Here is a 27,656-nt window from a genome sequence, read left to right as displayed (position 1 = left end):
GTTACCACTCCATATCAGGATAGTTCTCTTCTATTTGACACCTCAAATCAAGGGATTGACGGTTTACATCTAATAGAGCCGTGAATCCTACATAACCAAGCAATTTGATCAAGTGAAAGCTCTTGTGCAAGAGTCATTCTTTGTGCCTGATTTGCCAAATGAAACTTGGTTGGGTTTGGTTCCTAATCGATAAGCGGCAGCTTATCAAGTGAGACGATAAACTGCTGCTATTCAACTAGTAGTTGAGTTAAGACGGGAATACCTAAATGGAGAATGAGGAACAAATATCAAAGCACTAATGCCTATTGGACCAGCCGTCACGCACATCTACATAGTAGTGTTCTATAGTGGCCATGAATTGTACCTCAGGCTGATTATATAGAAATAATCATGCTGAAAGTGAGGTGCCGGCAAGGTCGGTATGGGTATGTAACGGTTTAGTCACGCGGAAGTGGAACCGTTCCAGAATACATCAAACTAAACTTAATGCAGATAGCATTTTACCATACCAGGACTAGTAGGTACAGGTGGATCGACATTAGCGGAGCACAGGGTTTGGTAATGAGACGGTCACAGCCAACCATCGGGCAGTGGCTCCCTCTCCAGTTATGACGGGCAAGTCAGTCTCTCTCTCTTCTGAGTTATCTTACTGACTACTTGGGACTTGCTCTCTCAGTTGTGCTGCTTCCCACTTTCACTCTTCTCCCCCTTCTCCCCCATCCACCTCCTCTTTTCTCTTTCCTCTCTTATCTGCTCTATTTGACCAACTCATTTCAACTTTCCAATCTATCTTTTTCATTCTCTCGTGCTTGCACACGCTTCCCTTCCCTCTCCCTCTTGGATCCAGTCAGCTCAGACCACTTTATTGGTGTCGTCTCATCTTGTGGAATCTATACTTTCCTCCCCGCCATCGGTGGGGTTTCCTGACGACACTCCCTTCCAGTGACCGCGCTTCATCCCAAGTCCTGTCCCCCCTCAACCACCTAACAACCTGACCTGATTTTTGCCCAACTATTTCTTCTTCTATTCCTCATCACCTACGGTGTCCTCTTTCTTTCTTTCTCTTCTCTCAATCGTCGATTCTAAACTCCCCGGTAAACGCCGACATGAATCCCCATCAGCAGAACAAGATCGATACTAGCGTGAGTCTTATCCCGGACGATCAAAATTACTCCAAAAGATTATGTGCCTTATCAGACTGACAATGATCTTGTGTCTTTCTAGAAAATGAGCCCGGATGAGCAGCGGCTCTTCCGCCTCTACGGCAAGATGCCCACCAAGAAAGACCTTCTGCAGAACAAACTGAAGGTATGCCGGTTGAATTAATTGTCTTTTGGATCCCGTCCGTTCAACCCTCTAATTGCGAGTGTCTTGCGGTGTAGGAACGAAAATATTTCGACTCGGGTGACTACGCACTCAGCAAGGCCGGAAAGGCTTCGGACGTCGGTGTCACCAACATCGGCTCTCAGCACCCCGTCCCTGAGAACATTCCTCACCTGACTGCCACCTCGCCTGGTGCTAACAACCCTGCGGCTGCAAGCAATGGCGGCAGCATCAGTGCTCAAGGGGGCCAGCAGATCCCTGGTAGCATCAGTGGCCATCCAGGCTCCATCGGATTTCAGAGCCGAAGCCCCGTGAAGGAGGCCAGTTATCTGCAACGCGAAACAAGTGCGGATGAGACTGAGGAGGCCGAGAAGAAAACCGATGACAGTGTGAGCCCACCCCCTGCTCGTGGCGGCGTTCCGATCCGGCAATAGATAACTGAGCCGTCTCACCTGTGTTCTCCTTGCCCCGTTCGCACTTGTTTCGCTTTTAAAGCCTCACTGTTTTCCCGTCGGTGGTGGTGGCATCAAAAGAGCCTGGCGCTATGGATCGATATTAATGTATTTACGACATTTGTTCCCATTCTTCCTTTTTCCTCTTCCGTTTTTAGCGATTTCTGTGGACAAACCAGAATGGCTTGTTTCAGGGCCGCCGGCAATGAATTTGCAAGGGTGGCGGGAGCCGAGGCTCGGGCCCAGTCAGGGCCCGGTTATCAGAAGTTCAACCTGGAGACGTGCTTTAAAGCCGGTCTACCTGGATGAAGCTCGATGACTGTACCCGCCCTTTCGGAATTCGTTGCTTGTGGTATCGGCTTTTGGAGGACTCAACCCCCTTTCGTCTTGAAGCTTCTTCTCTTCTCTGTCAATATCAGCTGCAGAACATACATTGGTCATTTGATGGTCCAGTTATTTCACAGGCTCCTTTGTGATGCGTTCATTCGTCCGCTCCTATGTGTGCGATGCTGCACAAATTGTGGGATCTTTTCGCATACTGTTGTTCTAGGGTGAAGGAGCGAGTGCGTGCTGGATACACGGTTTATTTCGGAGATGGAAATGCATCTGGCATCTGTTCTATTCCTGACGTACGTTGGCAAACGAGCGCCCAGCAGGGTCAAAATGCAATTGATGGTTGTTCTCCGTCCTTGGTGCGGTATCAGACCCCATGCCCTATGTGCGGATCCCTACATTAACACGGTAGACGGGACGCATCCCTGTTGCATTACCTAACCCATCCGCTACAGTTAGCGCAACTTGGGTGCCAGGAACTTGATTCGGCTCAGTTGAATATTCTGCGCTGATTGTAACATGAAGATGACCAGTACAAGATCGCTACAGGCAGGGAGAAGACATCGCACCTTCCATCGCAAAACTGTCATTGGGTATAAGAACTCGTCTAAGGCACACACAAAAAAAGGCAAATAGCACAACAAAGCCTGATAATGGTGCAATACATGCTGTTATATGATCCTTGATGGCGAATCGGAAAGAAGAGAATTGACGACTCAGCAGAACGACTGGGGTATAGTAACAGGAGTGGCTCGCAAGACCATAAAGTAAATGAGAGGCACAGCTTGAAAGGAGCGATGAAAGGCAGGGAGGGTACCTGAACCCCCAGTGCAAGGGATTCAAGAGAGTGTTGGAGGGACAGCAAAGCAGCAAAACAAGCCGGGTGCACCATTGACTGCATCCGCCATCGCGTGTGCGGTGCTCATGACCGACACAGGCTATACATGATCATTCCCACCAGGCCGAGGGGGATAATGATTGCCTGGCTTTGGTATGGCTGTGTGAAGAATATGGTCGAGAGCTGTTTGCTGCTCCGTAAGCTGGATTCCCCGAGTAATATATACTCATTCGGAGTGGATGCTGCAAGTGAGGCCAATGAAAAAGCTTTTGTGCTTCCAGTCCCCACTTAAGGAAATGTAAGAGTATCTGAGATAGATAGCAAAACGACAATGCTGGCCTTTGAAGTGCTCGTTCTAGAACCTCCGGCGAAAAGCATGCTTTACGTGCCTGGCATAGTCTAGCCTGAAAAGTCGGAGAATCCGGGCAATATCAACCTTAGCTGTAGGCTTCGAAAGGCAAGAATGCCTGCCATGCCTGTCCGGCTCGATAGTCGCAAATGGTGAAAAGAGCCAAGCGTATTCGATGAAGGCTGCGGGATTTCAGCAATCCAAGTCGTCAAGATGCCAGAAGGTTGCACCCAGATTTTTGACAACTCCATTCAGTCGGTCTTCCAGTGGCCAGCAAGTCCGGAGTCCAGATCATCGTTCTCACCCAGGTATAACTCGACGGCGTACAGGGCCATGGTGCCGGCGAGATTGGCCCACCGCCAGAGGTTTCCACCACCGGCTCCTTGAGTACTCCACCACTCGCCACTGCCACCCATTGCTTGAGAGGTGGAGGCGAAGTGCTGCATCAGGAGACTGGTGTAAACGGCAATGAGGATCGACGGAGAGAAGTAGCTGAGCACGCCCAAGAACTGGCCAGCTGCATCAGAGTCATCCAACGACGCCTCTTGGGAGAGAGCTCGTGCGCCTGCTTCGCGGACGGCGGGTATGATGCGAGTCGATGCGTACAGAACAAGGATCCGGTATGTGAGCGATATCAACACGGATGGAGTGACGGCACCGAACACTGCCGTGATTACGTTGAAGGCGGCATGGATGATGGAGGGCAAGGTGGACAAGGCGTGCATCAGGGTCGTGTAGGAAGCCATGATAATAGGAGGTAGCGGCGGGAAATCCCCCGCCTGAGCGGGAGAAGGGACTTGCTCCACCGGATGCGACGGCTGGTAATCAGTGAAAATCTGGTAGATGCAGAGCACGATGTACGCGAACAGTAGAGAACTTTCTACTGGGTTTCCTCGCCCACTACCAATACCCCACGCGCAAAGGATCACAGCACAGGTGATCGATACCCCGATCAGAGCGGCGTCAACATTTGAAATTTCAGGGAACTGGAGGACCCGCCACAGAAAGTATACCGAACTCGATATGATGGAGGCGGAGAGCACCAGCAGACCGATCTAGCGAAGCACGCATTAGCAAATAGACATCCTGCAAGTGTGGACTATAGAGTGACGTGGACATACCATCCAACTATCGCTTCGCCCACCACGGTTGACAAGCCAGCGGGTAATTTGCCCTGCAGCCTGTATGACCAATAAGCTGCAGAATCCTTCAACCAGCTGAAAAACCGGGGTCGACCATCTTAACAGTTTATCCCAATTTCCAATAGTCACGGACTCTACCAGCCCATCGGGCCCGAACAGCCACTCCTGGATCGACGAGTCGTGGGCCCTTTTGCCTGTGAAGGTCCGCTCCACCCAAGAGCCAGCATTATCGGTATCGATCGAGAAGCGGTTCAGCGACCAGATAAGCAGGATCGGAATGATGAGCCATTGCGTCGAGCTAATGACGACGATCAGGGAAGAGCGGAGCCATGACCGATCAGGCGTAGTGAGGCGCAGAAGCGAAAATAGGAAGTAGAAGGTGGCCAGGGACAAGGAATAGGCCAGACCGCATGTTTTCCCACCGACATCAAAGGCGAGGGGAATGGAAGAGACGGTGACGGCCAGAAAGACGGCCGACGAAAGGGCGCGGAAGAGCCACATCGGACAATATGGCCCAGGGCTACTGGACAGAGACGCGCGAGAGAAGCAAACGAGGCACGGGGAGAGTCAAATATGCTGGAGGAGGGAGCGAGCAGGGTACGACGGACGCGGTGTCAACGTAATAGGTTAGACAGCCTCCAAGAATTATTCTTGGGGTGGGAAGCGCGAGAGAGTGACGAAATCCCGAATTAAGGATACATGAAGCCCGATTTCCGGATTTCTAGACTTTGGGTTTGAGCTCGCTGGCGATGCTAGCTTGGTCTATTGAATAATGGGGGGGAAATCTCCCTCTTCTTTCCAGGCGATGTAAGACTTTGATCTTATCTCATAAGCGGGATGGAATATGGTGGATGGATGATGATGGGATGGGACTGGGCCTGAATTGGCTGTGGCACGTGCAAAAGGATAAATAGTAGGCAGACACGCCAATCGATCGCTGGACAGGTTCCTTTTCGTTTATTTTTCTGATCTTTTTCGGGCAGAGCCACTGACAGAGGCGCAAAAGCTTAACAGCCGCAGGGACTGGGGATGGACAGAAAATAGGGACGTAAAAAACCAGGAAAGGGGCGATGAAGCCGGGGGGCGCAGACCGAGATTAGGTGGGCAATTCGACGATAGTCGCAATAGTAATAATAATAATAACACTAACTCCAGCGGTTTAGCGTAGAACGGAAGGCGGTGGAGTTGGCCAGATGCTTAGCCGGCTGCAAGTAGCGGTCAGAAGGGGAGAAGAAGCAGCAGAAAGAGAAGAGATGATGGTTGAGCAGAAGCAATCTGAAGTGATGAAGTGATGAAGCGATGAAATGATGAATGTCAACAGAAGAGGATCGAAGCTGGCTGAATCCTTTCTTCAGGATAACATACAGCATACATACAGCATACAGTACACATCCAGCTCTTACATACACGGATTTCCTCATCCGGACTAGCTCTTCCCCTCCCTTTCACATGCTTCCGTTAAGCCCTTGCGATAAAAGCCCTAAAGAGCCGCCCGATGAAGTCAAGCGGCAGTTGCAAACGCGCCCAGGTCTTTTCCTCTTGTGGAAGGCGTCGTTCCTTTAACCAACCAATCACAAATCACAGATACCAAACCGATCCCCCCAATCCAGACCCCTCATAGACTGGTTCGTTCTTTCCTCCAAAAGGTAACTCACTGTAGTATTCGATTACGCCTGACTTTACTTTAGTATACAGCAGTTCTATTTTTTTTTTACCCTCTTTGAACCTCTTCCCTCTTCTACTCTTTACTGCTTACTAGTATATGCTCCGCTGGCGTCGATTCTTCACCATGGCCGAAACTGCTGCGAAAAAAGTCAAGACCTCCTCTCCCTTGATCGGAACTCACAAGTACGCGCAGAAGCTTCTCTCTTCCCCAGCTTTCTCTCCACTCATATGTTTGCGATTGTGCTGACGCTTCCTCCTTTCCTTGCGCAGTGGTCATTTCCACGCCGATGAGGCTCTTGCCGTCTATCTCCTCCGTCTCCTGCCCACATACTCTTCCTCTCCTCTTCTCCGGACCAGAGACCCCGCTCAATTAGCTACCTGCCACACTGTTGTCGACGTTGGCGGAGAATACGACGCCGCCAGCAACCGCTATGATCATCACCAGCGGACTTTCGCAACCACCTTCCCAAACCATAACACCAAGCTCTCTTCTGCGGGGTTGGTCTACATGCACTTCGGTCGGGCCATCATCGCCCAGCACACCTCGTTGCCCTTGGACCACGAGGACGTGACTCTCCTGTACGAGAAGCTCTACACCGATTTTATTGAAGCCATCGATGCCAACGACAATGGCATCTCCGCCTATGACCCCGCTGCCGTTTCCGCCGCCAACATCCAGAAGCGCTTCAAGGACGGCGGAATCACTATCACCTCCGTGGTGGGTGACATGAACAACCCGGACCCCACCTGCCCTCCTGGTGAGCCCCAGGACGAGGATAGTCTGTTCGCCAGAGCCAGCACGTTTATTGGCAACGTCTTTGCTCGCAAGTTGCATCACGCCGCTTCCTCCTGGCTACCTGCACGGACTACCGTCGGTGCTGCTTACCGTTCCCGTCGGGACGTTCACCCGTCCGGCCGTATCATCGTCCTCCCTCAGGGTGGTGTGCCCTGGAAGGAGCACCTCTACAACTTTGAGAAGGAGGCCTCTGGCTCAGAGGAGACCAGCCCCGATGAGGAGGCCTACTATGTCTTGTACCCGGAGAGTGCGGCGGAGGATTCGAAGTGGCGTGTGCAGTGCGTCTCGGTGAACGAGGGTAGCTTCGTGTCTCGCAAGCCTCTTCCGGAGGCGTGGCGGGGTGTCCGCGATGCTGATCTCGACGGTGTTATGGCCGCGGAGGCCGAAAAATCTGGAAAGCCCAAGGTCCCCGAAGGTGCCGTTTTCGTTCACGCCAGTGGCTTCATTGGCGGCCACCAGACCAAGGAGGGAGCCCTTGCCATGGCCATCCGTGGTCTGGATTAACAAGTTCGCGAATTATAATGAACAGCTGCGGATGACTGCCAATTATGATAGAATATATGCGTACATACTTCATGTCACGACGGTACGGGATCCAGGTTAGAAAAACTATCTAAAAGTTATATGGTTTGCCAAAGTGCGGTGTTGGAAAGCCAATGCATAAGGCATCATTCAATCGTAGCCTTCATAACCGGCTTCTTCGTAATAAGACGTTAAATAGCAGAGCGACATCGCACGAGTTACTCATGTCGCATCTATTTCAACACTTGGCCGGGCAGGTTCCAGTCGACCTTACTGATTCCTCCATTGCCCATCAGCCACAGCGTCTTCAGCTCCGGTCCCGTCCAGGCGAAATTCTGGACTGTGTAATTGGTCTGCACTGTCAAGAGCAGCTCCCCAGAAGGGTCGAGAACGTCGACACCTCGACCGCACCCCGTCAGAATATACCCATTCGCTGCCACTTTCAGCCCATCCGGGACAAAGCCCGGCGCTAGGTAAATGGCGCGTTTGTTATAAGCGTGGGCACCATCCTCACTCACGTCAAACGCATAGATGGTCCTGCAGAAGGACCAAAAAAAAGATGAGTCAGTCACCTTCCGGGTCTTCGATCAGGGTTCAGGCTTCTACATACCGTCGATGCGTGGTATTGAATGTACTGCCCGGATGGCCATATTTAGGGTCAATAGGAGCGCTGACTGCCGCAGTATCGCTGATGTACACGATAGATCCATCCGGAGTGAAAGCGATCCCGTTTGGCTGACCGATTGAGTCGTCGACGACTACCACGGCCCCAGAAGAAGTGTTATATCTGTAACTAGCGCAGGGAAGCTGGGGAGGCGTGTCTGTGATATCGTTGAACCAGGAGTATTCTGTGTATCGGGGTTATATCGATTAGCGAATATCCAGATGCAGGGTGGCAGGTGGCAGGTGGCAGGTGGCAGAGCTTACGTGGGTCTGTGAACCAGATATCGCCGGTCTTGGGATGCACAGCGAGGTCGTCAATGGTATTGAAGTAGTATCCAAAGTAATTATTGACCAGGCTTGTTGTCCTATTCGTCTCTGGATCTAAGGTTCTGAGGGAGATCCGCTGTTCGGTCCCGCCAATTGATCTGTTGCCGCCAGATGCGCCCCAGATGATTTTGCCGTCATGGAACGTTCCACCATTGGGGGCATAGACTGGTGGATCGGAGAGGTATTCGGATAATGTTGGGGGATCTTGGTTGAGATCAATGACCAGCTGCGGGAGATAACCTGGGGGCGGTGCGAGCTGCGAGAGGTATAGCTTGTTCTGCGATGCCACGTAGACGGGGGCTTCGTGTACCGCATCGTTAACGGCAAAAACGTATTCGTAGCTCGGGTTTGAGCCCAGGATATCGAGACCTTTCTCTTTATTATACACGATGAAATCCGCTGTCTTGACGTCTTGCAGGACTGTGCCGTTTGCTACGGCAGTATCACCGAAGGTCGTGACGGCGTCCATAGTGCTTACATTACGGAAGAAATGATAGCTATTGTAAGTGTTAATAAATGCCCGGGCAATTCAATAGCTGGGCTTCCCGAGGGACTCACGGAAGCACATTCGCATAGTGATTGACGCAGGCCACCGAAGGACCACATTCTTCCGAGATAGGATGGGTGACCCCAGTTTGGGCATGAACAAGGCTGCCCGTGAAAGATCCGAGTAACAGCAGGAGTTTTTGCATTGTGGTTCGTAAATCTATATAAATTTGTCTGAAGTCGACGTTTCGAAGTAAACGGGGGAGGCCCAGGTATAGCCTTTCATGCCAGATTCCCCGGGCTGTGGGTCATACATTGATATTTGTAGACCGTCCATCGGAAGATGGCACGGGTAATTGGCAAGGAGGATGGAGTAATCAACGGGGATGATGCCGAGTTTCATCCAAGCCAGTTTGATCCCGACAGATGCATGGGGGCTTGCCTCGGGGAAGAAATGAGGTCTTGGGAAGGGCGAGCTTTGGACGGATGCGGTAGTAATTGGAAAAGACACCCCTCTTAGTGTGGGGTACAGACGAGTTTGGGGCACGATCATCGCCCCCCCGGGTCTTCTTCCCCAAGACAAGCAAATCATCTCAATATTGCGGAGCGGTTTAGTACGCCTCGGCGTTCTGATCTCCGGATGGGTTCCCAGACTTGCGGGAATAAAGCAAGCAGTTTCCCGAGACCTGTAGATCGGAGAACGTCCGAGAAGGGCCGAGGGAGATAGCTGCAAGTAGAAGCAGAGTATCAGTTGTGCCCCCAAGCAGATCCTTTTCACTGAAAGGGGAAAAAGCAAGCAAGTCATCCACTAATGCCGAATGTTCAGGGAACTGATATCTTCAATGCTGCCAGTGCCATCGCCAGACACCGGAAGGTCTTTGGCATCGGGATGAATATCCGAGTTGTCTTCCCTCTCGCCCAGGGCACGCTGAATCAACTTGGCTTTAACAGCAGCACCTTTCATGCGCTCATCTACATCGTTCACCGCTTCCTCGGTGTTCACCATAGGCAGGGAAGCGGGGTCTACCAGTTCCAGCAGGATCTCGAGGTTCTTGGCTAGTCTGGAGCTAGACGAAAAGCTCGACATTTCCTTGCAAATGGCGGGATCCAGCAAGGAGAGTTCCTCCTGTTTGTGATCACTCTTGTTTTGGCCATCGGACTCGGACTTTCCCGATAGCTGCGAATCTGCAAGCCGCTGAGACCAGACCAAAGCTTTGCCATATAGTCTGCCCAGTTCGAGGAATTTCTCGAAACCTTTCTCGACAGCAAACACACTACCCTCTGTATACCCGGCTTGCGCACCATCTGCTGCTCCCAGATCGTAGCCCTCTTGGTAGAATTCTTCCTCCAGGTCAAGGAGACTCTCGAGTAGGTTATTGTTCTCCATGATATGCTTTCGGTTCACGGATGGATAAAGAGAGGGGGGAGGAGGGAAATGGAGAAAGACGGTAACAGAGTAGAGAACACGACAGTTGGTGATCTATCCTTTCTGACCACAGGAATTGGCAATCTATTGCAGTCAAGTGGGGTGCAAAAAAAAGAGTGTGAAAAGGAAAGCCCCAAAAGAGTGCGGAGAGAAAAGCGGCCGAAAGCGATGAAGCGATGAATCATCCGCACCCGCGAAAAAGTTGCAACCATTTATAACCCCTCCATCCGCTGATAGACCCAAAACCCCGCCATCCGTCTCCAATTCCATCATGGCTTCAGACTCCAACTCCAAGATCTTGCCCAAGAAGGGCCAGCGCAATGTCCTAATTACCAGTGCTTTGCCCTACGTCAATAACGTGCCTCACTTGGGTAACATTGTTGGTTCCGTTCTCAGTGCCGATGTCTTCTCCAGGTAAACTTGAAACTATCCTCATCCCCTCCCCATTGCTTCCTTGGTCTAGCTCCTGTCGCGTGCTCATGCCCTTCGTATTAATGTCATTCCCATAATGCTAACGTACAGTTTCTCAGATTCCACAAGGCTAGCGGACATCAAACACTGTACATCTGTGGTACCGATGAATACGGAACGGCAACGGAGACCAAGGCTTTGGAGGAGAAGGTGACCCCGGAGGAGCTGTGCGCCAAGTACAACAAGATCCACCAGCAGGTGTACGAGTGGTTTGAGATTGGCTTCGATCACTTTGGACGCACCCCGACGCAGCAACACACCGAAATTTCCCAGGCCATCTTCAAGAAGCTGTATGAGAACGGCTATCTGACGGAGAAGACGGCGGAACAGCCCTTCTGTGAGACACATGGCTCTTTCTTGGCGGATCGTTACGTGGAAGGTGAATGCCCTCGGTGCCACTACGACGATGCTCGTGGAGACCAGTGCGACAAGTGCGGTCACCTCTTGGATCCTTTCGACCTTATCAACCCCCGCTGCAAGCTTGATGGCGCCACCCCCGTCCGCCGCTCGACGAAACACATCCACCTTCTCCTCGACAAGCTCCAGCCCCAGATCGAAGAATGGTCTAAGAACGCCATCGAGAAGGGCGACTGGCCTAAGAACTCGCGTGTCATTACTGAGTCTTGGTTGAAGGAAGGTCTGAAGGATCGCGGTATCACCAGAGACCTCAAGTGGGGTGTCCCGGTGCCGCTGGAGGGATTCGAGACCAAGGTGCTTTATGTCTGGTTTGAGGCTTGCATTGGTTACCCCTCCATCACGGCCAACTACACCCCCGACTGGGAGCTCTGGTGGCGGAACCCGGAGGATGTCCAGCTGTATCAGTTCCTGGGCAAGGATAACGTTCCCTTCCACAGTGTCATCTTCCCCGGTTCCCAGCTGGGAACCAAGGAGAAGTGGACCATGCTTCACCACCTGAGCACCACGGAGTACCTGAACTACGAAGGTGGCAAGTTCAGCAAGTCTAGAGGTATTGGTGTCTTTGGTACCAGCGCCAAGGAGACGGGTGTGCCCCCGGATGTGTGGCGCTACTACCTCCTGAAGAACCGTCCCGAGACTGGTGATACTCAGTTCGAATGGCGTTCCTTCGTCGAGAGCAACAACAGCGAGCTGCTGGCTAAGCTGGGCAACCTTGTCAACCGTGTCATCAAGCTTGTTACGGCATCTTACGGCTCGGTCGTTCCCGAATTCACTGTCCCTGAGAGTTTCCAGCCTACCTTGGACGAAGTCACGGACACTCTCAGACAGTACATTGAAGAGATGGAGGGCGCACACCTCCGTGCTGGTGTGGTGAGTGCGATGAAGCTGGCCGAAGCCGGAAACGGGCTGATCCAGGCCAACCGCCTGGATAACTCGTTGATTGCCAACGAGCCCGAGCGTGCTGCTGCCGTCGTCGGTACTGTGCTCAACTTGATCCATCTCTTGGCCAGCGTCTTCGCTCCCTACCTCCCCGCCACCTCCAAGTCGATCAACGAGCAGCTCGACATGCCGTTCGGCCTGATCCCCTCTCTGGAGGACATCAAGGACGGCTGGAAGCCCACTGCCATCAAGCCGGGTCACAAGATCGGCAAGGCCAAGTACCTGTTCTCTCGTATCGACCCCAAGAAGGCCGACGAGTGGCGCGAGATGTTCGGTGGCTCCCAGGCTGACCGCCAAAAGAAGGAAGAGGAAGCGGCCAAGGCAGCAGCCAAGAAGGCCGCTAAGGATGCCGCTAAGGCCAAGAAGAAGGAGAAGAGGGCCAAGGCTGCTGAGGCCGCTGCCGCTGGTGCTGATGCTGGCAGCAACGTTGAAGCCTCCGCCAAGGGAGGCGCCCAAGCTGTGGAGGTCACCACCGATAGCAAGACCGACGAGGCCGTCGAGAAGGTCGCCGATGGCGTGGCCCAGGTCACCATTCCCTCCTCCTAAATCACATTAGAATTCCCAGCCCCTCCAAATCCCGTTATAAGACTCGGAAGACAGCGTCTATAGAGTTGCAGCGACTAGCGGACTCCCTTGATATCCTATGCTGATGATTAGAGCGTTTTCTTCTCTCTTTCCACTTTACTTCCTTCCGTTTTCCGACTTTGTCGTTGATGTAGATCGCTGATGATCTACTGCTACTTCTTCTTTTCCTCTTTCTTCTTCGTGTCTTGGGATACTACGTTGCTGCATATTCGGAAACATACTTTGTGTGAAAATGGAGTCGATATGAGATACGATGTTGGTGAAATGAGCGCAATGGTTGATGACTGACTGATTGATTGATTGATGGGTCCAGTAGTTTCCTTTCCTTCTTTTTTCGGTTCTGGATATCTTGCTTTGGCTTCAAATTGTTATTATTCTGCATAGTTTCAGTTCAACAGGACTCAAGAATTCAACATGGGTTTCAATACAATCAAAGTTCGTCTTCCCCTGCGCAAAGGTGCTGTCGTGGACTATTATATGCCTTCGGCTAAAAGAGTGAGGTATCTCCCGTCGTCAGCAGCTACTACAGTAGACTTCCTTCACTTTCCAGGGAATGGGAACCCCATCACCAAAAGCCGATAGAAGAGAGAGAGAGAGAGAGAGAGAGACAAACAGGATTAACCTAAAATAAAATCGCTCATATGCATTCCCAGAGAGTAAATAATGATAAAAACAAAAGAGTACATGATACGGGGAAATGAAAACAAAAGGAAAAAGAGAAAAGAACATGACGAGCCAATCCATGTATAACCGAAGCATGGTACTCCAGATGTATGAACCCTCCCCCCGCCGCCAAAGTCCATTTGAAATCGAAAGGGTTTGTCCTCCACGACGCCTCCATGTGCAGATCCTTCCAACCACATAGCCTCTCCAAACAATTTACTCCATTACCTCTTCCGGTTGTTTGGTCTAGGCTTCACTTCCTCTTGGCTGACAGGGTGCAGCATGACCTTGTTGGGCAGTTGCTGGGTGTTGGCGGAGTACCCCTTGCTCCAGTCGTAGCTGACAGCGTAGGCGAAGATGTTGCCGTTGCGGTTGAAGGCAGTGCTGGAGATGGTACCGCCGACAGAGGGATATCCCTTTAGACGGTGCTTGGCGTCCTTATCCCAGAAGTGGAAGGTACCGTCACTACCGGCGGTGCTGAAGGTGCCGTGCACGGGGTGGAAGGAGATGGCGTTGACGGAGTAGATGTTGTTGACATCGCGCTGAGGAGTCTCACGGTGGCACTTGAAACTGAAGTTGTTGGAGGAGTCCTTGTCCTCAACATACTGGATCGCACAGCGGCCCTCGACACTACCGACGGCGAAACCGGTGGCAGTCGAAAAGCAGCTGACTACCCGCGTCTGCCACTTGAGAGGGGACTGCATGGTCTTGTAGAATTTGGTGGGGTTGTCGAGGTTGATGACGTTGATGTAGCGGTCCGCGGTGCCGACCACGAGGAGCTTGTCCTTGACATCCATGGTGTAAACACGCTCCTGGCACTCCACCGTGGCGATGGGATTCGACTGTCGCAAGTCCCAGTACTTGATGGTCTTGTCCCAAGAGCCGGTCACAAGTAGCGGGCTCCCTCCGGCCGGGTTCGGAATCATGTTGCAGCATTTGATGGGCGCATCGTGAGCGGCGACTTGGACGGGAGTAGTTGCATTGGCTGCCAGGTCGAGCATACGAGCGGCTTTGTCGGCACCAGCTCCGACCACTTTCGTACCATCCTAGATAGCAGCAGAGTCCAGATCAGTTAACTGTAGACACTGCGACTAAGGGAATGGGTGCGAGCTCACCGGTGACCAGCAACAGCTCAGAACGGGGGCCTCGTGGTCGAACAGAGCTTTACCTTCGCTCTGGCCCTGCTCATTGATCTCGTAGATGCGAACCTTCTTGTCCCATGAGGCGACGGCGAGATGTTCACTGGCTGGGGAGAAGCGGAGGTCCGAAATACTGTCCTCGGGAGGTTGATTGAGAGCGACATCCTTGGAGATATCACCTGTGGTGTTGGTCTGACCAGCCGAAGCCGGCGCGGCGGCGACAGAACCGAAAAGCGACATTATAGGCGGCGAAGTATTAGACTGTCCTCACCGGTTAGGCGATTGGATGTACCACCAGGGAAATTGAAGGTATCGGCAACGCGAGACGAACCAGGAAAAAGCAGACGTGACTGGCAGCGGGAAGACTGGGTGGTGGTGTTGTATCCCAAGCGGTCGCGGAAGAGAGGCGCAACCAGTCAGATTGACCGACGAGCGTGAAGCTTGTACGTTTTGAAAGGCGCGCTAAATTGGCAGCCCGAGCAGCACTCACTAATTGCAGGAAAATGAATGGATGACGATGGATTGATTTGTATGAAAGCTCGCTCATTCCAAACGGGCAATAATTAATCGAATATCTTCTCGCGGCTTTCCCTTCACCGCCTTCAAACTGGACAAACTGCTGAGTCAGCAGGGAAGAGCTCCCTCGCACCTTTCCATCTTGGGTAATCACTGTAGTATAGGTACGACTCACCTACTACCTACCTGAATGGTATGACATTTGAAAGTTATCTCTACACCTTCTCAGGCAATAAGATATCCCTTTTTCACTCGCGGTACCCTCTGCATACTTAGCAGCAATTTGACAAAGTGAAAGCTTTGCTTCATCCCTTCCGCTTCAATGAAGATATTGCCATAGTCTCCCCACATCTGAGACCGTTGAACTATATATACTACTAACTGGCATTTATCAAACAAACCATTAACTAACTTCCTCCCCTGACTGCTCGATTGAGGGCCCTTGGTTTTTTACATTACAGACCGGCCGACTTTGCTCGACACTGGTACCCATAACGATCGACATCAACAACATGGGTACTCGCTACGACTCCATGGGAGGAAGGGAGGAGGGGAAAGCTGACCTGCAATGGGTCGCCACCCACTATCATTGAATGATGCTGGTAGTTGTGTTGCAGGCAATATGGCAATGCAGCGTGGACCTCCGTTGTGATTCGTAGGACCCCGCCCAAACCTGCACAGTCAGGTTGATGGATGGCCAATTAACCTGCAGTCCACCACCTTATGATCGCCGATTGCTGTAGCCCCGTCTCGGGCGCAGTTTCACTTTCGAAGGTACCCCAAATAGTCTAAGTAATAGGTACTCTAGGCTACGGCATACAGGGGGCATCACACCACTGGTCCAGTCCCGGGGCCTGGACAGGCACACCCATCAAGACATCTCTCAACCTCGAGCTTGTCTAATCTCAGTCAGGGATGGTTATCCCTTCATTCGATGCCCTCGCGATTTGGATGTCGGAGAAACTCACGTGCCACCGGGGGGGTGACAGACCTTACATGAGCGGACGTTTACAGTTCAACCTGTACCACGGAAGGCATCTGACGATTGTCTGGCACAATGAAAGGAAATGGGCGCCATGAGGTCATGCATTTCTTCGGTCTTGCCGTCTGGGGTTGATCCGCTAGGATGAATTAACCAGTTTCAAGTTACAGTTGGTTAAGGCAAAGGATACCTGATTTGAAAAACGGTCTTCAATACGGGTTGCTGGCTCCATGGAGGAGGGAGGGGGGATTGTCGTATGTTCACTACCACTACCACTACCACTACTACAGATACGTGCAGGAAGCACTAAAGGAATCATGGGCCAGCCGGGCGAGCGACCGAAGTGAGAGGAAATAAAGTACGACAAAAGAAGCAAGACCAAGTGGAGCGGGCGGGAATGCGGGGTGCAGCCTTAGTGGACCGTCGCCCGGAAGCTCTCGACGTCAGGCTTTGCTCGTGTGATCCGGTTGCCCCGGGTGCATCAATCATTGTAGAGATACTAAGAAATTAGGATATTAGGTGTGGTAGTGAATTAGTATCGAATGCCTCCAAAAATCATAATCATCCTTAGGTCCCTCAAAAGTAAGACTTGAGGGAAGGTTCTGGGGGTGGATAGGGAGGTTGTACTTTGACACCACCCATCAGGTGATGGTCCGGATGTAGTAGATATGCATCGTCCGGTGCGGAGATCCCAACATCATCATCATCAATTCCTCTTCCATCATTCCACCCGGTCTGCATCTGGTTTCCTCCCCTGCTCAAACTAGGAAACCATACGTTCCGGAATGATTTGACTTGGGGCCCGCTTCTATTCAACATTCAAGCCCATCCAGTCCCCATCATGATCCCTGTAGCTGTGCAGTAGTTGGCAACTGGACTTTACGTACACCTTCCCCCCCGTGCTGTAGATTACCCTTTCGACTCCTCTTCCAATTCCTTTGGTATCCGTATCTCCAATGCATTCCATGCCTGTATGGATGTCATGTAATTGACGGTATGGATGGATGAAAGAGGCAGTTGCAGGGAATGGGGATGTATCAGGTAAGGAACACGATGGTATGGTACGTCAGGTAATCCGACAAGACAGACACAACATCCCAATGGAGCAAGTGAGAGGAAAGTGAACCACTCCTTCCCTCGTCTTCTCTTTTCTCGCCATTTCTGGGTTGGTCCATCCATGTCACCTGCCCTTTCCCTTCCTCCCTCTTCTCCCCTTCTTCTTTAATCTTCCTCTTCCTCTTCTCCTCTTCTTCTCTTCCCTTTTCTTCTCCCCACCATCTTGTTGGATCCGACTGACTTGACTCTTCCCCCCTTCCCATTCCATACTACTGTTGTCCATACTTACTACTTGCTCCCTCACTTGACTTGCTGGTAAGTTCACCTCTCCCAACCTGAGTACAACTAGTAGGTACTCGAGTAGTCATTCCACGTCACCACTCGGGTCCCTCTCTCCCCCAGCCAGTGGAACTGTCCTCAATACCAGAGGAAACACCCCCGTCACCCCAAGGCATACTTCCCTTTAGTATATACACAACTAACAGGCTATTTTATACCAGTGCTCCTTTTTGAGAGACTCACTGCTTCCTGCCACCGCATTCTGCAATCATGTCTGAACCACTCACCAAGGTTGACTCTGCCATCGCGATATCCCCCAAGGATGATAAGGCTCCCGATAAGGAGGCCAAGAAGACTCACAGACGTACCTCGTCCCATGCTGAGGGTGTCTACAACATCAAGGAACTCGGTGGGTCTCCTCTTCTATCAGCTGTGTCTTGCTTTGCGTTTCGGAGTTTCTCTTGCTAACCGCCCGTCCTTGTGTAGAGGAGAAGAAAATCGAGATCACTCTCCCCATTGAAACCCAGAGGACTGGATGGTAGGCTCGTTGCTGTAGTCATACTCCCACAGAATGTGAGACTAACCGGGGCAAAACAGGAAACTGAACACCTCACCCTCGACAATTGAGGACAAGGATATACTGAAGCTTCATCTGGTCAACCCCCCCGTGAAGAAGATCGACCTGCACTTCCCGCTAGGGCTCGAAGTCACCGCTCGCAATATGAAGGGCGTCACGATAAAGGATGCGCTGGACGCAATCTACAAGCAATTCAAGAAGAAGGTGAATAGTTAGCCGCAATGATCCATCAGACATAACTCGTTTCCTTCCAGTAAGGCTAATTTATTATCCGCACTAGGCCGATGATGAGTTGGACAAGCCTTACCTCGCTGGTTTTGAGTGGGACAAGGACGAGTGCTGGACACGCCTCATTGTTCACCAGACCAAGCAGGGCCCTCCTCAACAGCCCAGCAAGAAGTCCAAGAAGAAGAAGGCTGAAGAGGCATAGACTGCAAGTGCTTCGGACAGGCCATGTCCATCTTACAATGTCTTCTCTCTTACCTCTCTTTCAATGGCTACTTCCACCATACTTTGCGATACTTTGTCCTCTTCGTGACCTTGGCCTCCCTGGAACAGCGCCCAGGAGAGCCAAGGCAGGAACTAGGCGAGAGAGTGATAATTCCTGTAATCTGTCTTTGATGTCTTTCAACTCCAACTCTCTGCTTTCGTTTCCTTCACTTCGAGGATCGTCTTTTCTTAGTTGAGTTGACTTACTGAGCACCGGACGATCTTGTATCTTCGAGCACCATTCCTTCATTCAGACTCAACATGGAGACAGAGGAATACTTTAGTTGATCTTTGGAGTAACTGATGTAGAAACTACTGCCTAGTGCGGTTCCTAGTAGACGGGGCTAAGCCGGTGGGTTCAGGCACCAAACGATCATGATGGGTCGATGTCCCACCCTTATCAGCATGTGATTATCAGACGTATGTGCATCGGCCTCACTCGCCCGCCGCACCTGCAACAGCCACATTACTATATAAATAACCGGCAAAACACGATGCAGAATACAACAGATGCTAGAAAAAGCACATCAATGTGACGCCCGCTAATAACAATACAGGCCCGGCGATAGACATAACAGAGAAAGCCAACAAAGAAACCAAATGAAGAGAGAATGAAACAAGGAGAGAGTTAATATCATACACACATTAGCATTAAGTCATCCACGCACTCGCCCCGCGTCCCCTGCGCCAAACAACACTAAGACGATTTCGTCGAGAATCGTAAAGAAGAGATGCGCATTTAACCGTCGATTATTCAACGTCGCAAAGATCCTGCGCGCCGCGGCCTGCGCATTCGCTCGCCCGACCACATTACCCGCTAGATCGGGGATCAGCGTCGCCAGGACCAAACTGGCTTCAGTGCGACTCTTCAGTCGCTCTGACGCAGTGCGGACTCGGCTTTGGCGAAGCACACCGCCCGGCCACATCGTGTCCTTGATGAGGGTGATGTAGCGCAGCAGCGACTCGTCCTGGACAAGGGAGCGTGCTCCTTCGCGAACTTTGCGCTCGATCGTACCTCCCAGCAATTGATGGAGAACGACGACCACGGCACGCCCGCGCAGCCAGTTATTTCCCTTGTTCAGCTCGAAGGCTTCCAGGAATAGATCACAGATGGGCTTGATGAACGGCTCGAGCTCGCGGTCTTCGAATGCGTTTAGTTCGGCTTCGGCTTCGGCGGCGGTGACGGCGTCCTCGGTGGCGAGGCCGGAGTCCCCCGGGGCTACTGTAGTGGTGGTGGTTTGTTGGTTTGTGGCGGCTGAGATGAGGCTTTGTCCGGCTGTAGATAGCTGGTCTAATACGCCGAAGTTGCCTAGGAAGTCGTCCATGCCGTCGGCGACGGAGTTGTAGATTCGAGTGACTAGGTCTTTGGTCTCGCCGTTGGTGGTGGGGTTCTCGTTGCGAGGGATGATGGCCCGTTGGGAGAGGAAGGCTCGTAAGTCACGACTCCGGCATACTTCAGGGAGTAGAAGGAGTTTCTGTAGATATGCTTCTAGAGCTAAGCGTCGTTTCTGGAGGAATTCTTTCTGAAGCTTGAGGACGACGCGTCGACGAGGGAACTCCAAGTGACGGACGGATGGGTATCTCATGCGCAGCTTCTGATGGAGTTCATGAAATTCACTGTATCTGCGGGCCACGGCCCAGGAGGCTGCAGGCATTTGCTCACCAGCGTTGCGTTGCACTTCGACCACGTCTAGAAGATATGTTAGTGAGTTGGACAGCAAGTAGCTCCCTAGACAGTGGGGAGGTAGGATTGTCTGAACGAGAATTGAAAAGGCACGTACACATAGCGAATTCTCGGCCATCTTCCTCCTTTCCAACTACAATGGACTTAATTCGGACGGTCGACCGGCCATACAAACTGTTGTCACTTTCTTGGATGATATACTGCTGCCGTTGCATCTCTTTGCGGTGAATCTCACGTTGGATGCTCGCTTTGGACTTGCGTAGGATCCTCAACTCCGCAGTGTTGTTGGTGAGCTCGGCTTTGCGAGTAAGCGTGTCTACCACTGATTCTTGAGATCCGAGCTTGTCGATGTCTGCGGTGAGCGCCTCAATGGCCTCCGTCAATCCGAGATCCCCGGGAGCCGCTTCATGAACTTGATCGGCTGGATCGGTATCTGTTCCCATCGGCTCTTCATATTCATCTTCGATATACTTCTGCTGTTCAGGGAAGAGATCGTCATCGAAGACCCCCTGGCGGGAGGATCGATCCACGAGGCCTAGTGAGGCAATGCTCGGCTTGATTCGGTCCTCTGTCCGGCTATCTGCCCGAGGGATATCCAGTGAGCTGCGCGGTGACCTGGGGTAAGGGTCGCTAGCGGGCAATGCAGATGGGGATACATCGGCGTTCTTCAAGTCTTCAATTCTGGTATTTTTGGGCTCGCTTGCGATGATGTCATTCAACGCTGCTTCCATGTTCTCGATGACTTGGTTTTGGTTCGCCTCGGTTTCGCCATTCTGCGAGTCCTTCCCTAGGCTTTGTGTCGACATTGCCAGAGGATCAGTATCGTAGTCATCATCAAACAGCGGTGCAGATCGCTCGGAATCGAACGAGCGCCTCGAAGACGCATCGTCATCGAACAGTTTACCCATGCTTCGAACGTCGCTAGACGAAACCGCCGCTCGTCGCAAATCTTTGGGCCTGTTGCCAGGTTGGGAAGAGGTGCGAGACATCAGAGGAGGTAAAGGCCGCCTTTCAGGCACTTCAGCAAGATTCGGGGAGCTGGGTTGGGGGGACTGCGGGCCGGTTTGTGATGCTTCATCCGAGGCCAGGTATTTATAGTAGAGATCCGACTGTTTGAACTTCGGGTAGTAGATTTCCTGGAGCTTATCAAGCACCGCCGATTGAGTGCTCAAGATCACCGTCCGAGCTTTTCGATACTGCTCCGAGGTGGCCCGCTTCCCTGCGCTCAGGAAGGCCTTCACCACCCGACGGGACTCATCTGTGACTTTCAACTCCGGTTTCGAGAGATACGTCTCACTGATCAGAGCCATGTCGCTTCGATCCGCCGGGGTCCAGCTTGTGGAGGTCGGGGAACTTTCGTCTCCGAAATCATCCTCCAGAGGATTGCGGAACCCGTCGACCACGATCCAAAATTGAACTAGGGACATGAGCTGCTGCCGGTCCATAAACTCCATGAAGTAAGAGAGGCCCGACGCATCATGCATGACATCCACTAAGGAGGCCTCCTGAGGCATAGAATTCTTACGGCGAAAGTGGGATACGGCCGCGGAGGCGTGCGACATCTGAGAGCCTCCGGGGGCAGAAAGCTTAGCTACTTTTTGGTCCAAGACCCTCTTACCGGTCTCCAGTCGTCGAAGGTAGACTTGGTCCTGCCCTTCCACCATAGTCTCCCGCTTTAGTTGGCTCGCCACGAGGGCTCTGAAGCGTCTGGCGTCCGAAAGATTGTTACAGCGCCGGATGGCCCGGACAAATCGCTCGAAGGCGCGCTCTGAATCGTGAGGACTCAGTCGAGGGAATGGGTGACCCCTTTTCGACTTGGGAGCCGGGGACGCATGCTCGTCCAGGGCCGCTCTGAGTTTCCGGACAGTCTTACGGTCCTGAATCGCGGTGCGGCCATAGGCCTCCATCAGTTGATTCCACGTGTCCGGGTCAGAGAGGACGGAAACGAGAGGGAAGAGCACAGCGCAGGCTACAATCTCACGAATCAGAACGGAAACAATGCGGCTATTGAGGACGGATTCCGGGAACAGTTGGGGCAGTAGCCCGACGGCAATCTTGCGCAGGTACTCCTGTTCCAATTGCTTTTGGTCGGAGAGAGAGAGCATCGCTGCCGGGTGCAAATTACCCTCGCGATACTTGCTCGCGATGGCAATATCCAACTCTTCCGACTCCGTGACATTCCTGGTGAGATTCCTTCCCCGGACCAAGCGCTCAGCAACCTCAAATTCCTTCAGATGGGTTGTCAGAACGGGAAAGATTCGGGACACTACGAGAGAAACGAGGTCTTCCGCTAGAAGCCTATCGCGCAGGTTCCCAATGGCTGTCCGAATCGTATGATCCACCTCATTCACGAATGTGGGGTTGGGGCTGATATGCTGGTACCATGATGCGATGAAATCCCGCGTAGCGAAGGATAGGAGCTCATCAATGCCTTCAGAGACAATGAAGGACTGCGGGTAGAGTGATTGTGGATGATAAGTTGAGCGGCTTTTGAATGCCTTCGTTTCTTGTTCCCAGTGGTGGCGGGCGAGGAATGCGACGCGGGGGTTCGTATGCGAAGGTGAAGAAGTACTACCGGCGTCACTGGGGGAGCGGATGGTGAGAAGCACGAGAGCGATCAGGACGGCGGAGGAAAGAAAAGCACCGAGCACCAGAGCATAACCCAAATACCTCAGCACAGGGAGCCATTTGACGGCGAGACCCCAGGCAATAAAGGCACCAATGCCCAGGAGGACATAATCGCGATGCTTCAGGGCCATTCTCCCTGGAGCGGGTGCGCTGCCATGCCGGTCAGGCAAGGAAAGCCGGAAGGGAGCAGAAACAAGACATGTTGATTAAGAAGAGAATAAATGCCAGGGAAGAAGATAGATAGAATCAGAGAACAAGTAGCTATTCATCAAGACGAATGATAATAAGGGGAAGGAACATGAGGAGAAGAAGATAACCAAACACAACTAAGGTAACTAAAGTAACTAGTAAGAGAAAGAGGATCAGGCGGTGAGTTTGGAGGCTAGTACTTGACTAGTTGCGTCACTCAGGCACTTAACTCGAACAAAGTAATCCAGTCGATGGATGCTATGTAGTGATGATCTGCAACTGGTATTGATGGTTGTCTGTTAGATGCCAACATGTAGAGAGTATATATCTATATCTATAACCACACTACCATCATCAAGGGTCGTTCTCTTAGATCTTTGGGAACTGACAAGATGATGTACATGAATAGTTCTGCCTGAGGCCCTTCACAGGTAAGATCCCGTGCCTTTTTCTCAAGACGTCATGCCGTTTCGGGAATGTTTTCTTTTTCCCATTGCTTCTCTCCACTTCGGCTACTGCTGCTGCTGCTACTTCTTCTTCATCTTTCCCTTCGTCTTCCTTTCCTCTTCAACTTCTTTTCTCCTCCATTCCTTATCTCCCTCCTTTTCTCCCACCCCTCTACACTCGTCTCTTCTTCTTCTTCTTCTTCTTCTTCTTCTTCTTCTTCCCTTCCTCATGGCTTCCCTGTCCGACTTTGTCGACTTCTCCCAGCCGTCCCTCCAATGTACGTGGAGCTTTCCCCGGCTATCCCCTCTCTTTCCTCCCCGCATGTGATTGTAACTGTTTCTCTTTCTCAACAGGGGCCGCGCTGTCCATTGCCTTCAACCCTATCTTCTGGAAGTAAGTTCTCCAATATGTCTCATTCCTTTCACTGCTAAATATCTATTCTATCCAGCATTGTCGCCCGTACTGGTTGGTTACAAACCCCCCCAATACAAAACTTCACCCCCAATCCTACGAGGATTCCAGCTCGGGCAGCTTCTGCCTGGCTGGATTTATATCCTCCTCCATTTTCAGTATAAGAGGCTTATGGAAAATTTCCTCGGTCATCTCATTCTGTAGAGTATCGAAGCCACTTCTTGACTCGTATATTCGGTAATGCCTACTACGGCTGCTACTTCCTCGCCGTCACCATCTTCAGTCTCGGAATTCTGCGTGACCATGTCTACCAAGTGGCCCTGGAAGACCAACCTTACTATGCCCCTGTGCACCAACCCATCCTCGGCGGTCTTCTCTTCGCCTTCGGCTCCGTCCTCGTCCTGTCCAGCATGTATGCCCTCGGTGTCACCGGCACCTACCTTGGCGACTACTTCGGTATCCTGATGGATGCGCCTGTCACCGGCTTCCCCTTTAATGTCACTGGTTCCCCCATGTACTGGGGCAGCACTTTGAACTTCTTGGGCGTCGCTCTCTACAAGGGCAAGGTGGCAGGCGTCTTCCTGACGGCTGAGGTCTTCATCCTGTACTGGTTCGCTCTCCAGTGGGAGGAGTAAGTGTCCCGTTTTATCTTTCTTCCATGGCCCACTATGCACCATGGAGTTTGCCTTTTACTCCTTTTTTTTTCTACAACCAAAGCCCATATGCACATATGTCTCAAGCCCCAACGCAAAAATGAGAATTCTACCCCACGCACGGATATGGTAATCCACTGACCCGGGCCTGGTAGTCCCTTCACGGCGGAAATCTACGCCAAGCGGGAACGCGAGCGCGCCAAATCCAAGAACGGCGGCAAGAGCCTGTAAGCCGACGATTGACAGGGATATATGTCCGGAGGTCTGAATTATCGCCAATTTGCCTCCGCTAATGGAGCTTGGACCTCTCGACATCATTCCAGTCTCTGTCAGTTCCTGAGTGAGAACACAGAACTCGCCAACCTACTGTTCTGAGTCTCCACGGGAATGCAACCATGATCTGTGTGATGCAGTTTGATCTGATCCTAGAAGAAGAGGAAGGAAGAGGTGGGCAGCTAGAACAAAAGCGAGAGCAAGTGGCAGGATAGGGTAGGCAATAGCAATAGCAGCTGGTCACGTATAGCCACCGAAAAGAAACAAGAGGAAAGAGGAAAGAGGGAATACATTAAGACGCTCAGATAGAACGGGGAAAATAAAATTACTACAACGTTGACCTACCACAGTCCGTCTTTTACTCTCAAATACCAATAGATGATCTCGATTGGAACAGGAACAACGGGTATCATTTGCTACGCTTGTGCGCTTTCGCCATGATCATCAGCTATCATAAAATCACACCATACTCCCACCAGGGATGGTAAATAAAAGCACCTGTTTCACTATCCAAGTTCCCGTCAAGAGAAAGAGACGGAGGGAAAGACCATCTCAATCACACCAATTGTCGGTGGTAGCCTAGAAGGGAACACCTGGGTCCTCCACCAAACGCCGCCAACTCCACGCTATGATTTTTTGGAAAGTGCAAGTGCTATAAGCGCGCAGATGGCAAGAGCTGCATCGGAGAGACATCCAAAGCCAAAACGCCTGTCGACTTCAACAAGGATCCAGCCTATGCCCGTCGACCTCTACCTCTCTTTGTCGACGTCCGGCTTTCCTCCACCGGCTCGATTTCATCCTCATCAGCGCCCTTCTTGAGGTCTTCCCCTTCGGCAAGGCCCCATTTCTCTCGGTCATACCAGTCTTCTCCGTCGCTCATTTCGCCCACGTGTCCCTCCGCTTTGCACCACTCGAGCACGTCCTCTTTCATCCGATTGGCCCGGAGCAAAGACTCCAGCATATGCTCAAATCCACGAACTGTCTCTTCTTGCTTTTGTACATAAGACCACAGAAGTCTGCGGGTCTCTTCCGCTTCGTTGGGCGGAAGGCCGAAATTTGAATCTGGCCGAACGGAGTCCGGTATAAGGAATAGAGGATGGGGTGTCGGAAGACTTCCTAATGTGTCGTCAGATGGTGACGGAGAGAGGGGGCCGGATTCGCCCTCCTGTGGGTTCGCTGCATTAGCCTGTGCCCGGGTCGTCATGCGCCGAGGTGGCTCGGGGGATGATCCATCTTGCATTTCTGCATCCGCATCTGCATCTGCATCCGTCCCGTCCATCTGTGCATCTTCTCGACTCTCGGGATCAAGCTGCGTATTGCCCTGGATCGCGGCGCCTTCGCGCTCCTTGCCATCCTTGCCCAAAGTGCCATCTGAGTCCGTCATCCTATCCCCATCAGCCTTTGCGTTTGCCGTGAGGCTTCCATTGACTTGTGTGACTTGATTGATTGTCTCTGAATGATGAGGCAGGTCGCCAACTGGGGTATCAACTTCCTCAGATTTCGGCTCTCGGGGCTGTTCAAGCGCATTCGCAGCAGCTTCTTTGTGCGTCATCTCCTGCTCGTGGATATCGGTCATCTCAACGTCCTTATCCGCGGTAGGTTTGTCTTGAGCATTCTCGTTCTGAGAAGGCCGAGGCGCTTTTGAATCACCTGCACTCACGGACGGGCCTTGCAAACTGTCCTTCTGAGCAGAAGGCACTGGCACCAAAGGGCTGGCAGCCCCGTTGGGTCTGTATTGGCTCCCGGGTGAGCTACGTGTCGTATGAGCTATCCGGGGCTCAAAGATCCATCTATCTTCAGACGTCTCTACTGCGCCGGACGGCATCCAAGAACTGTCTCCCAAGAACTGCCGGTGCAGATTCCTGGCCCGCCAAAGCAGTGCTCTTTCTTGACGGAGTTTAGCTTCGATTGCCTGTGTCATGTGCAGCAGCGCCTTTGATGTATAAGCGTGCGATAGAGAAGGATGGGTAGGGAGCTCGGACGGGTGTTTCAAAGGGCAAAGGAAGTCTAAAGACCCATTGTGCAGGTTTATTAGCAAAGAGATTCGCAAGACGCTGGTATGAAACAGAAGGCCTCACTTTCGAGCGCGATTTCCGAGAATGGATTTTCTTCCGCCGCAGCGGCATCAGCTTCTGAATCTTCGTCGTCCTCGTCCAACTCATCGCCTTCTGAATCGTAGCGCACGGGATTGGGCTGGAGGATATAACGCGTGTATCCAGCATGTTCAATTTTCTAAGGAGGGGTAAGTTTCCCTAACCGTCAGTGTTCCATCTTTATCGACCAATACCCTCGAGAAGAGAGGATTCGATGGCTGCGGGGTGGGAACCAACCTGTTTATAAAGCTCCTCCGGATGTATATAACCCAGAGCACCTTCCCGGACGAAGTTCGAGTTCGTGTGTAGTTTGTTGCCCCGATTTGTTGGTTGAGTGATTGGATCGTCGGGCCCAGAGTCTAAACAAGAGCGAACGGTCAGAGAAAAAGATAGGCCCAGCGGGATAAATAAAGGATAGAACGCACAGTCATTCTCCTTGCGGAGGGCTCTCTTCATGCCAACAATGGTGTCGGCAATCAGAGCTGCCTGCGCCGCCATGGCTGAAATTGTAGTGGATATACTACAGTAGAGGCGGCCAGAGGAATGGAGACGGCAGCCGATGAACGAGGACGGGTTTCCCAAGATGGGTCAGGCAGAGACGCACTTTGATGGGAGGTAGTCAGCAAGAAGGTAGCCCAGCACCATGCAGCATGCGAATTGATATAGGGGAGACAAGGTGAGGGGAAGAAGAAGGCGAAGAAACGAGCGGAAGAAACGGAGGAACGAAGTTGAGGTGGAAGACTGGCAGTCCGGGCAGGGAAGGAACGAACGGGCGCAAGTTGCAACTCCGGATTGGGGAGGAGCTGCGGGCGTCGCTCCGATCGCCGCCGCTAGTCTTCTTTG

General features: G+C 52.0%; 13 protein-coding genes across 13 annotated transcripts; 5 read left to right on the top strand and 8 right to left on the bottom strand.

The window, feature by feature from the left end:
* Nucleotides 1-1,106: 1,106 nt before the first annotated feature.
* Nucleotides 1,107-1,757, top strand: ASPBRDRAFT_121366 (endosulfine family protein; the record flags this gene model as incomplete). The annotated part of the gene is made up of 3 exons (XM_067617423.1): nt 1,107-1,142; nt 1,225-1,308; nt 1,383-1,757. The coding sequence occupies 3 exons, from the start codon at nt 1,107-1,109 to the stop codon at nt 1,755-1,757; spliced, it is 495 nt and encodes a 164-aa protein (XP_067481339.1).
* Nucleotides 1,758-3,546: 1,789 nt separating this feature from the next.
* Nucleotides 3,547-4,938, bottom strand: ASPBRDRAFT_54122 (ICE2 family protein; the record flags this gene model as incomplete). Its single annotated transcript, XM_067627178.1, has 2 exons — nt 3,547-4,350; nt 4,417-4,938. The coding sequence occupies 2 exons, from the start codon at nt 4,936-4,938 to the stop codon at nt 3,547-3,549; spliced, it is 1,326 nt and encodes a 441-aa protein (XP_067481338.1).
* A 1,261-nt stretch (nt 4,939-6,199) lies between these two features.
* On the top strand, nt 6,200-7,402 carry ASPBRDRAFT_121786 (MYG1 family protein; the record flags this gene model as incomplete). Its single annotated transcript, XM_067617457.1, has 2 exons — nt 6,200-6,285; nt 6,373-7,402. 2 exons carry the CDS (start codon nt 6,200-6,202, stop codon nt 7,400-7,402), a joined length of 1,116 nt encoding a protein of 371 aa, XP_067481337.1.
* Nucleotides 7,403-7,653: 251 nt separating this feature from the next.
* Nucleotides 7,654-9,102, bottom strand: ASPBRDRAFT_54120 (SMP-30/gluconolactonase/LRE family protein; the record flags this gene model as incomplete). Its single annotated transcript, XM_067627177.1, has 4 exons — nt 7,654-7,957; nt 8,031-8,268; nt 8,348-8,907; nt 8,969-9,102. The coding sequence occupies 4 exons, from the start codon at nt 9,100-9,102 to the stop codon at nt 7,654-7,656; spliced, it is 1,236 nt and encodes a 411-aa protein (XP_067481336.1).
* Nucleotides 8,891-9,826, bottom strand: ASPBRDRAFT_530125 (uncharacterized protein). Its single transcript, XM_067626991.1, has 2 exons — nt 8,969-9,826; nt 8,891-8,907 (listed from the first exon to the last, which is right to left on the bottom strand). Exon 1 carries the CDS (start codon nt 9,699-9,701, stop codon nt 9,117-9,119), a length of 585 nt encoding a protein of 194 aa, XP_067481335.1. The 5' UTR covers nt 9,702-9,826; the 3' UTR covers nt 8,891-8,907; nt 8,969-9,116.
* ASPBRDRAFT_529018 (Yae1 family protein) lies at nt 9,404-10,541 on the bottom strand. Its single transcript, XM_067626970.1, has one exon. The coding sequence runs from the start codon at nt 10,281-10,283 to the stop codon at nt 9,705-9,707; it is 579 nt and encodes a 192-aa protein (XP_067481334.1). The 5' UTR covers nt 10,284-10,541; the 3' UTR covers nt 9,404-9,704.
* Nucleotides 10,542-10,593: 52 nt separating this feature from the next.
* Nucleotides 10,594-12,695, top strand: ASPBRDRAFT_54118 (methionine--tRNA ligase MES1; the record flags this gene model as incomplete). Its single annotated transcript, XM_067627176.1, has 2 exons — nt 10,594-10,736; nt 10,853-12,695. The coding sequence occupies 2 exons, from the start codon at nt 10,594-10,596 to the stop codon at nt 12,693-12,695; spliced, it is 1,986 nt and encodes a 661-aa protein (XP_067481333.1).
* A 926-nt stretch (nt 12,696-13,621) lies between these two features.
* Nucleotides 13,622-14,776, bottom strand: sonA (putative nuclear pore complex protein (SonA); the record flags this gene model as incomplete). Its single annotated transcript, XM_067617450.1, has 2 exons — nt 13,622-14,443; nt 14,513-14,776. 2 exons carry the CDS (start codon nt 14,774-14,776, stop codon nt 13,622-13,624), a joined length of 1,086 nt encoding a protein of 361 aa, XP_067481332.1.
* A 2,173-nt stretch (nt 14,777-16,949) lies between these two features.
* Nucleotides 16,950-17,406, bottom strand: ASPBRDRAFT_41882 (uncharacterized protein). Its single transcript, XM_067624683.1, has one exon. The coding sequence runs from the start codon at nt 17,351-17,353 to the stop codon at nt 17,072-17,074; it is 282 nt and encodes a 93-aa protein (XP_067481331.1). The 5' UTR covers nt 17,354-17,406; the 3' UTR covers nt 16,950-17,071.
* Nucleotides 17,407-17,639: 233 nt separating this feature from the next.
* Nucleotides 17,640-18,376, top strand: ASPBRDRAFT_122521 (uncharacterized protein; the record flags this gene model as incomplete). Its single annotated transcript, XM_067617523.1, has 4 exons — nt 17,640-17,778; nt 17,856-17,907; nt 17,967-18,150; nt 18,227-18,376. 4 exons carry the CDS (start codon nt 17,640-17,642, stop codon nt 18,374-18,376), a joined length of 525 nt encoding a protein of 174 aa, XP_067481330.1.
* A 715-nt stretch (nt 18,377-19,091) lies between these two features.
* On the bottom strand, nt 19,092-22,878 carry rgsC (putative intermediate filament protein (Mdm1); the record flags this gene model as incomplete). Its single annotated transcript, XM_067627175.1, has 2 exons — nt 19,092-20,125; nt 20,217-22,878. The coding sequence occupies 2 exons, from the start codon at nt 22,876-22,878 to the stop codon at nt 19,092-19,094; spliced, it is 3,696 nt and encodes a 1,231-aa protein (XP_067481329.1).
* Nucleotides 22,879-23,571: 693 nt separating this feature from the next.
* ASPBRDRAFT_175121 (bifunctional phosphatidyl-N-methylethanolamine N-methyltransferase/phosphatidyl-N-dimethylethanolamine N-methyltransferase) lies at nt 23,572-25,127 on the top strand. The gene is made up of 5 exons (XM_067619798.1): nt 23,572-23,660; nt 23,737-23,776; nt 23,832-23,848; nt 23,999-24,425; nt 24,603-25,127. The coding sequence occupies exons 1-5, from the start codon at nt 23,612-23,614 to the stop codon at nt 24,676-24,678; spliced, it is 609 nt and encodes a 202-aa protein (XP_067481328.1). The 5' UTR covers nt 23,572-23,611; the 3' UTR covers nt 24,679-25,127.
* On the bottom strand, nt 25,109-27,571 carry ASPBRDRAFT_41877 (uncharacterized protein). The gene is made up of 4 exons (XM_067624682.1): nt 27,239-27,571; nt 27,051-27,172; nt 26,799-26,952; nt 25,109-26,727 (listed from the first exon to the last, which is right to left on the bottom strand). The coding sequence occupies exons 1-4, from the start codon at nt 27,309-27,311 to the stop codon at nt 25,454-25,456; spliced, it is 1,623 nt and encodes a 540-aa protein (XP_067481327.1). The 5' UTR covers nt 27,312-27,571; the 3' UTR covers nt 25,109-25,453.
* Between the last annotated feature and the right edge of the window lie 85 nt (nt 27,572-27,656).

Source organism: Aspergillus brasiliensis (assembly GCF_001889945.1).
Source record: "Aspergillus brasiliensis CBS 101740 unplaced genomic scaffold ASPBRscaffold_4, whole genome shotgun sequence".
NCBI lineage: Eukaryota > Fungi > Ascomycota > Eurotiomycetes > Eurotiales > Aspergillaceae > Aspergillus > Aspergillus brasiliensis.
The sequence above is the reverse complement of the archived record's forward strand: the minus strand, read 5'-3'. Positions and strand labels throughout refer to the sequence as shown.

Excerpts from the sequence above, each read along its gene's own strand:
- ASPBRDRAFT_530125 (XM_067626991.1), bottom strand. The coding sequence starts at position 9,701 with ATGACTTGCTTGCTTTTTCCCCTTTCAGTGAAAAGGATCTGCTTGGGG.
- ASPBRDRAFT_529018 (XM_067626970.1), bottom strand. The coding sequence starts at position 10,283 with ATGGAGAACAATAACCTACTCGAGAGTCTCCTTGACCTGGAGGAAGAA.
- ASPBRDRAFT_41882 (XM_067624683.1), bottom strand. The coding sequence starts at position 17,353 with ATGGGAAGGGGGGAAGAGTCAAGTCAGTCGGATCCAACAAGATGGTGG.
- ASPBRDRAFT_175121 (XM_067619798.1), top strand. The coding sequence starts at position 23,612 with ATGGCTTCCCTGTCCGACTTTGTCGACTTCTCCCAGCCGTCCCTCCAA. Across the intron at positions 23,661-23,736 it reads CTCCCAGCCGTCCCTCCAAT|GGGCCGCGCTGTCCATTGCC; the intron begins GTACGTGGAGCT and ends CTTTCTCAACAG. Across the intron at positions 24,426-24,602 it reads TTCGCTCTCCAGTGGGAGGA|TCCCTTCACGGCGGAAATCT; the intron begins GTAAGTGTCCCG and ends CGGGCCTGGTAG.
- ASPBRDRAFT_41877 (XM_067624682.1), bottom strand. The coding sequence starts at position 27,311 with ATGGCGGCGCAGGCAGCTCTGATTGCCGACACCATTGTTGGCATGAAG. Across the intron at positions 27,173-27,238 it reads CCTCCGCAAGGAGAATGACT|ACTCTGGGCCCGACGATCCA; the intron begins GTGCGTTCTATC and ends GCTCTTGTTTAG. Across the intron at positions 26,728-26,798 it reads CTCGGAAATCGCGCTCGAAA|ACTTCCTTTGCCCTTTGAAA; the intron begins GTGAGGCCTTCT and ends ATGGGTCTTTAG.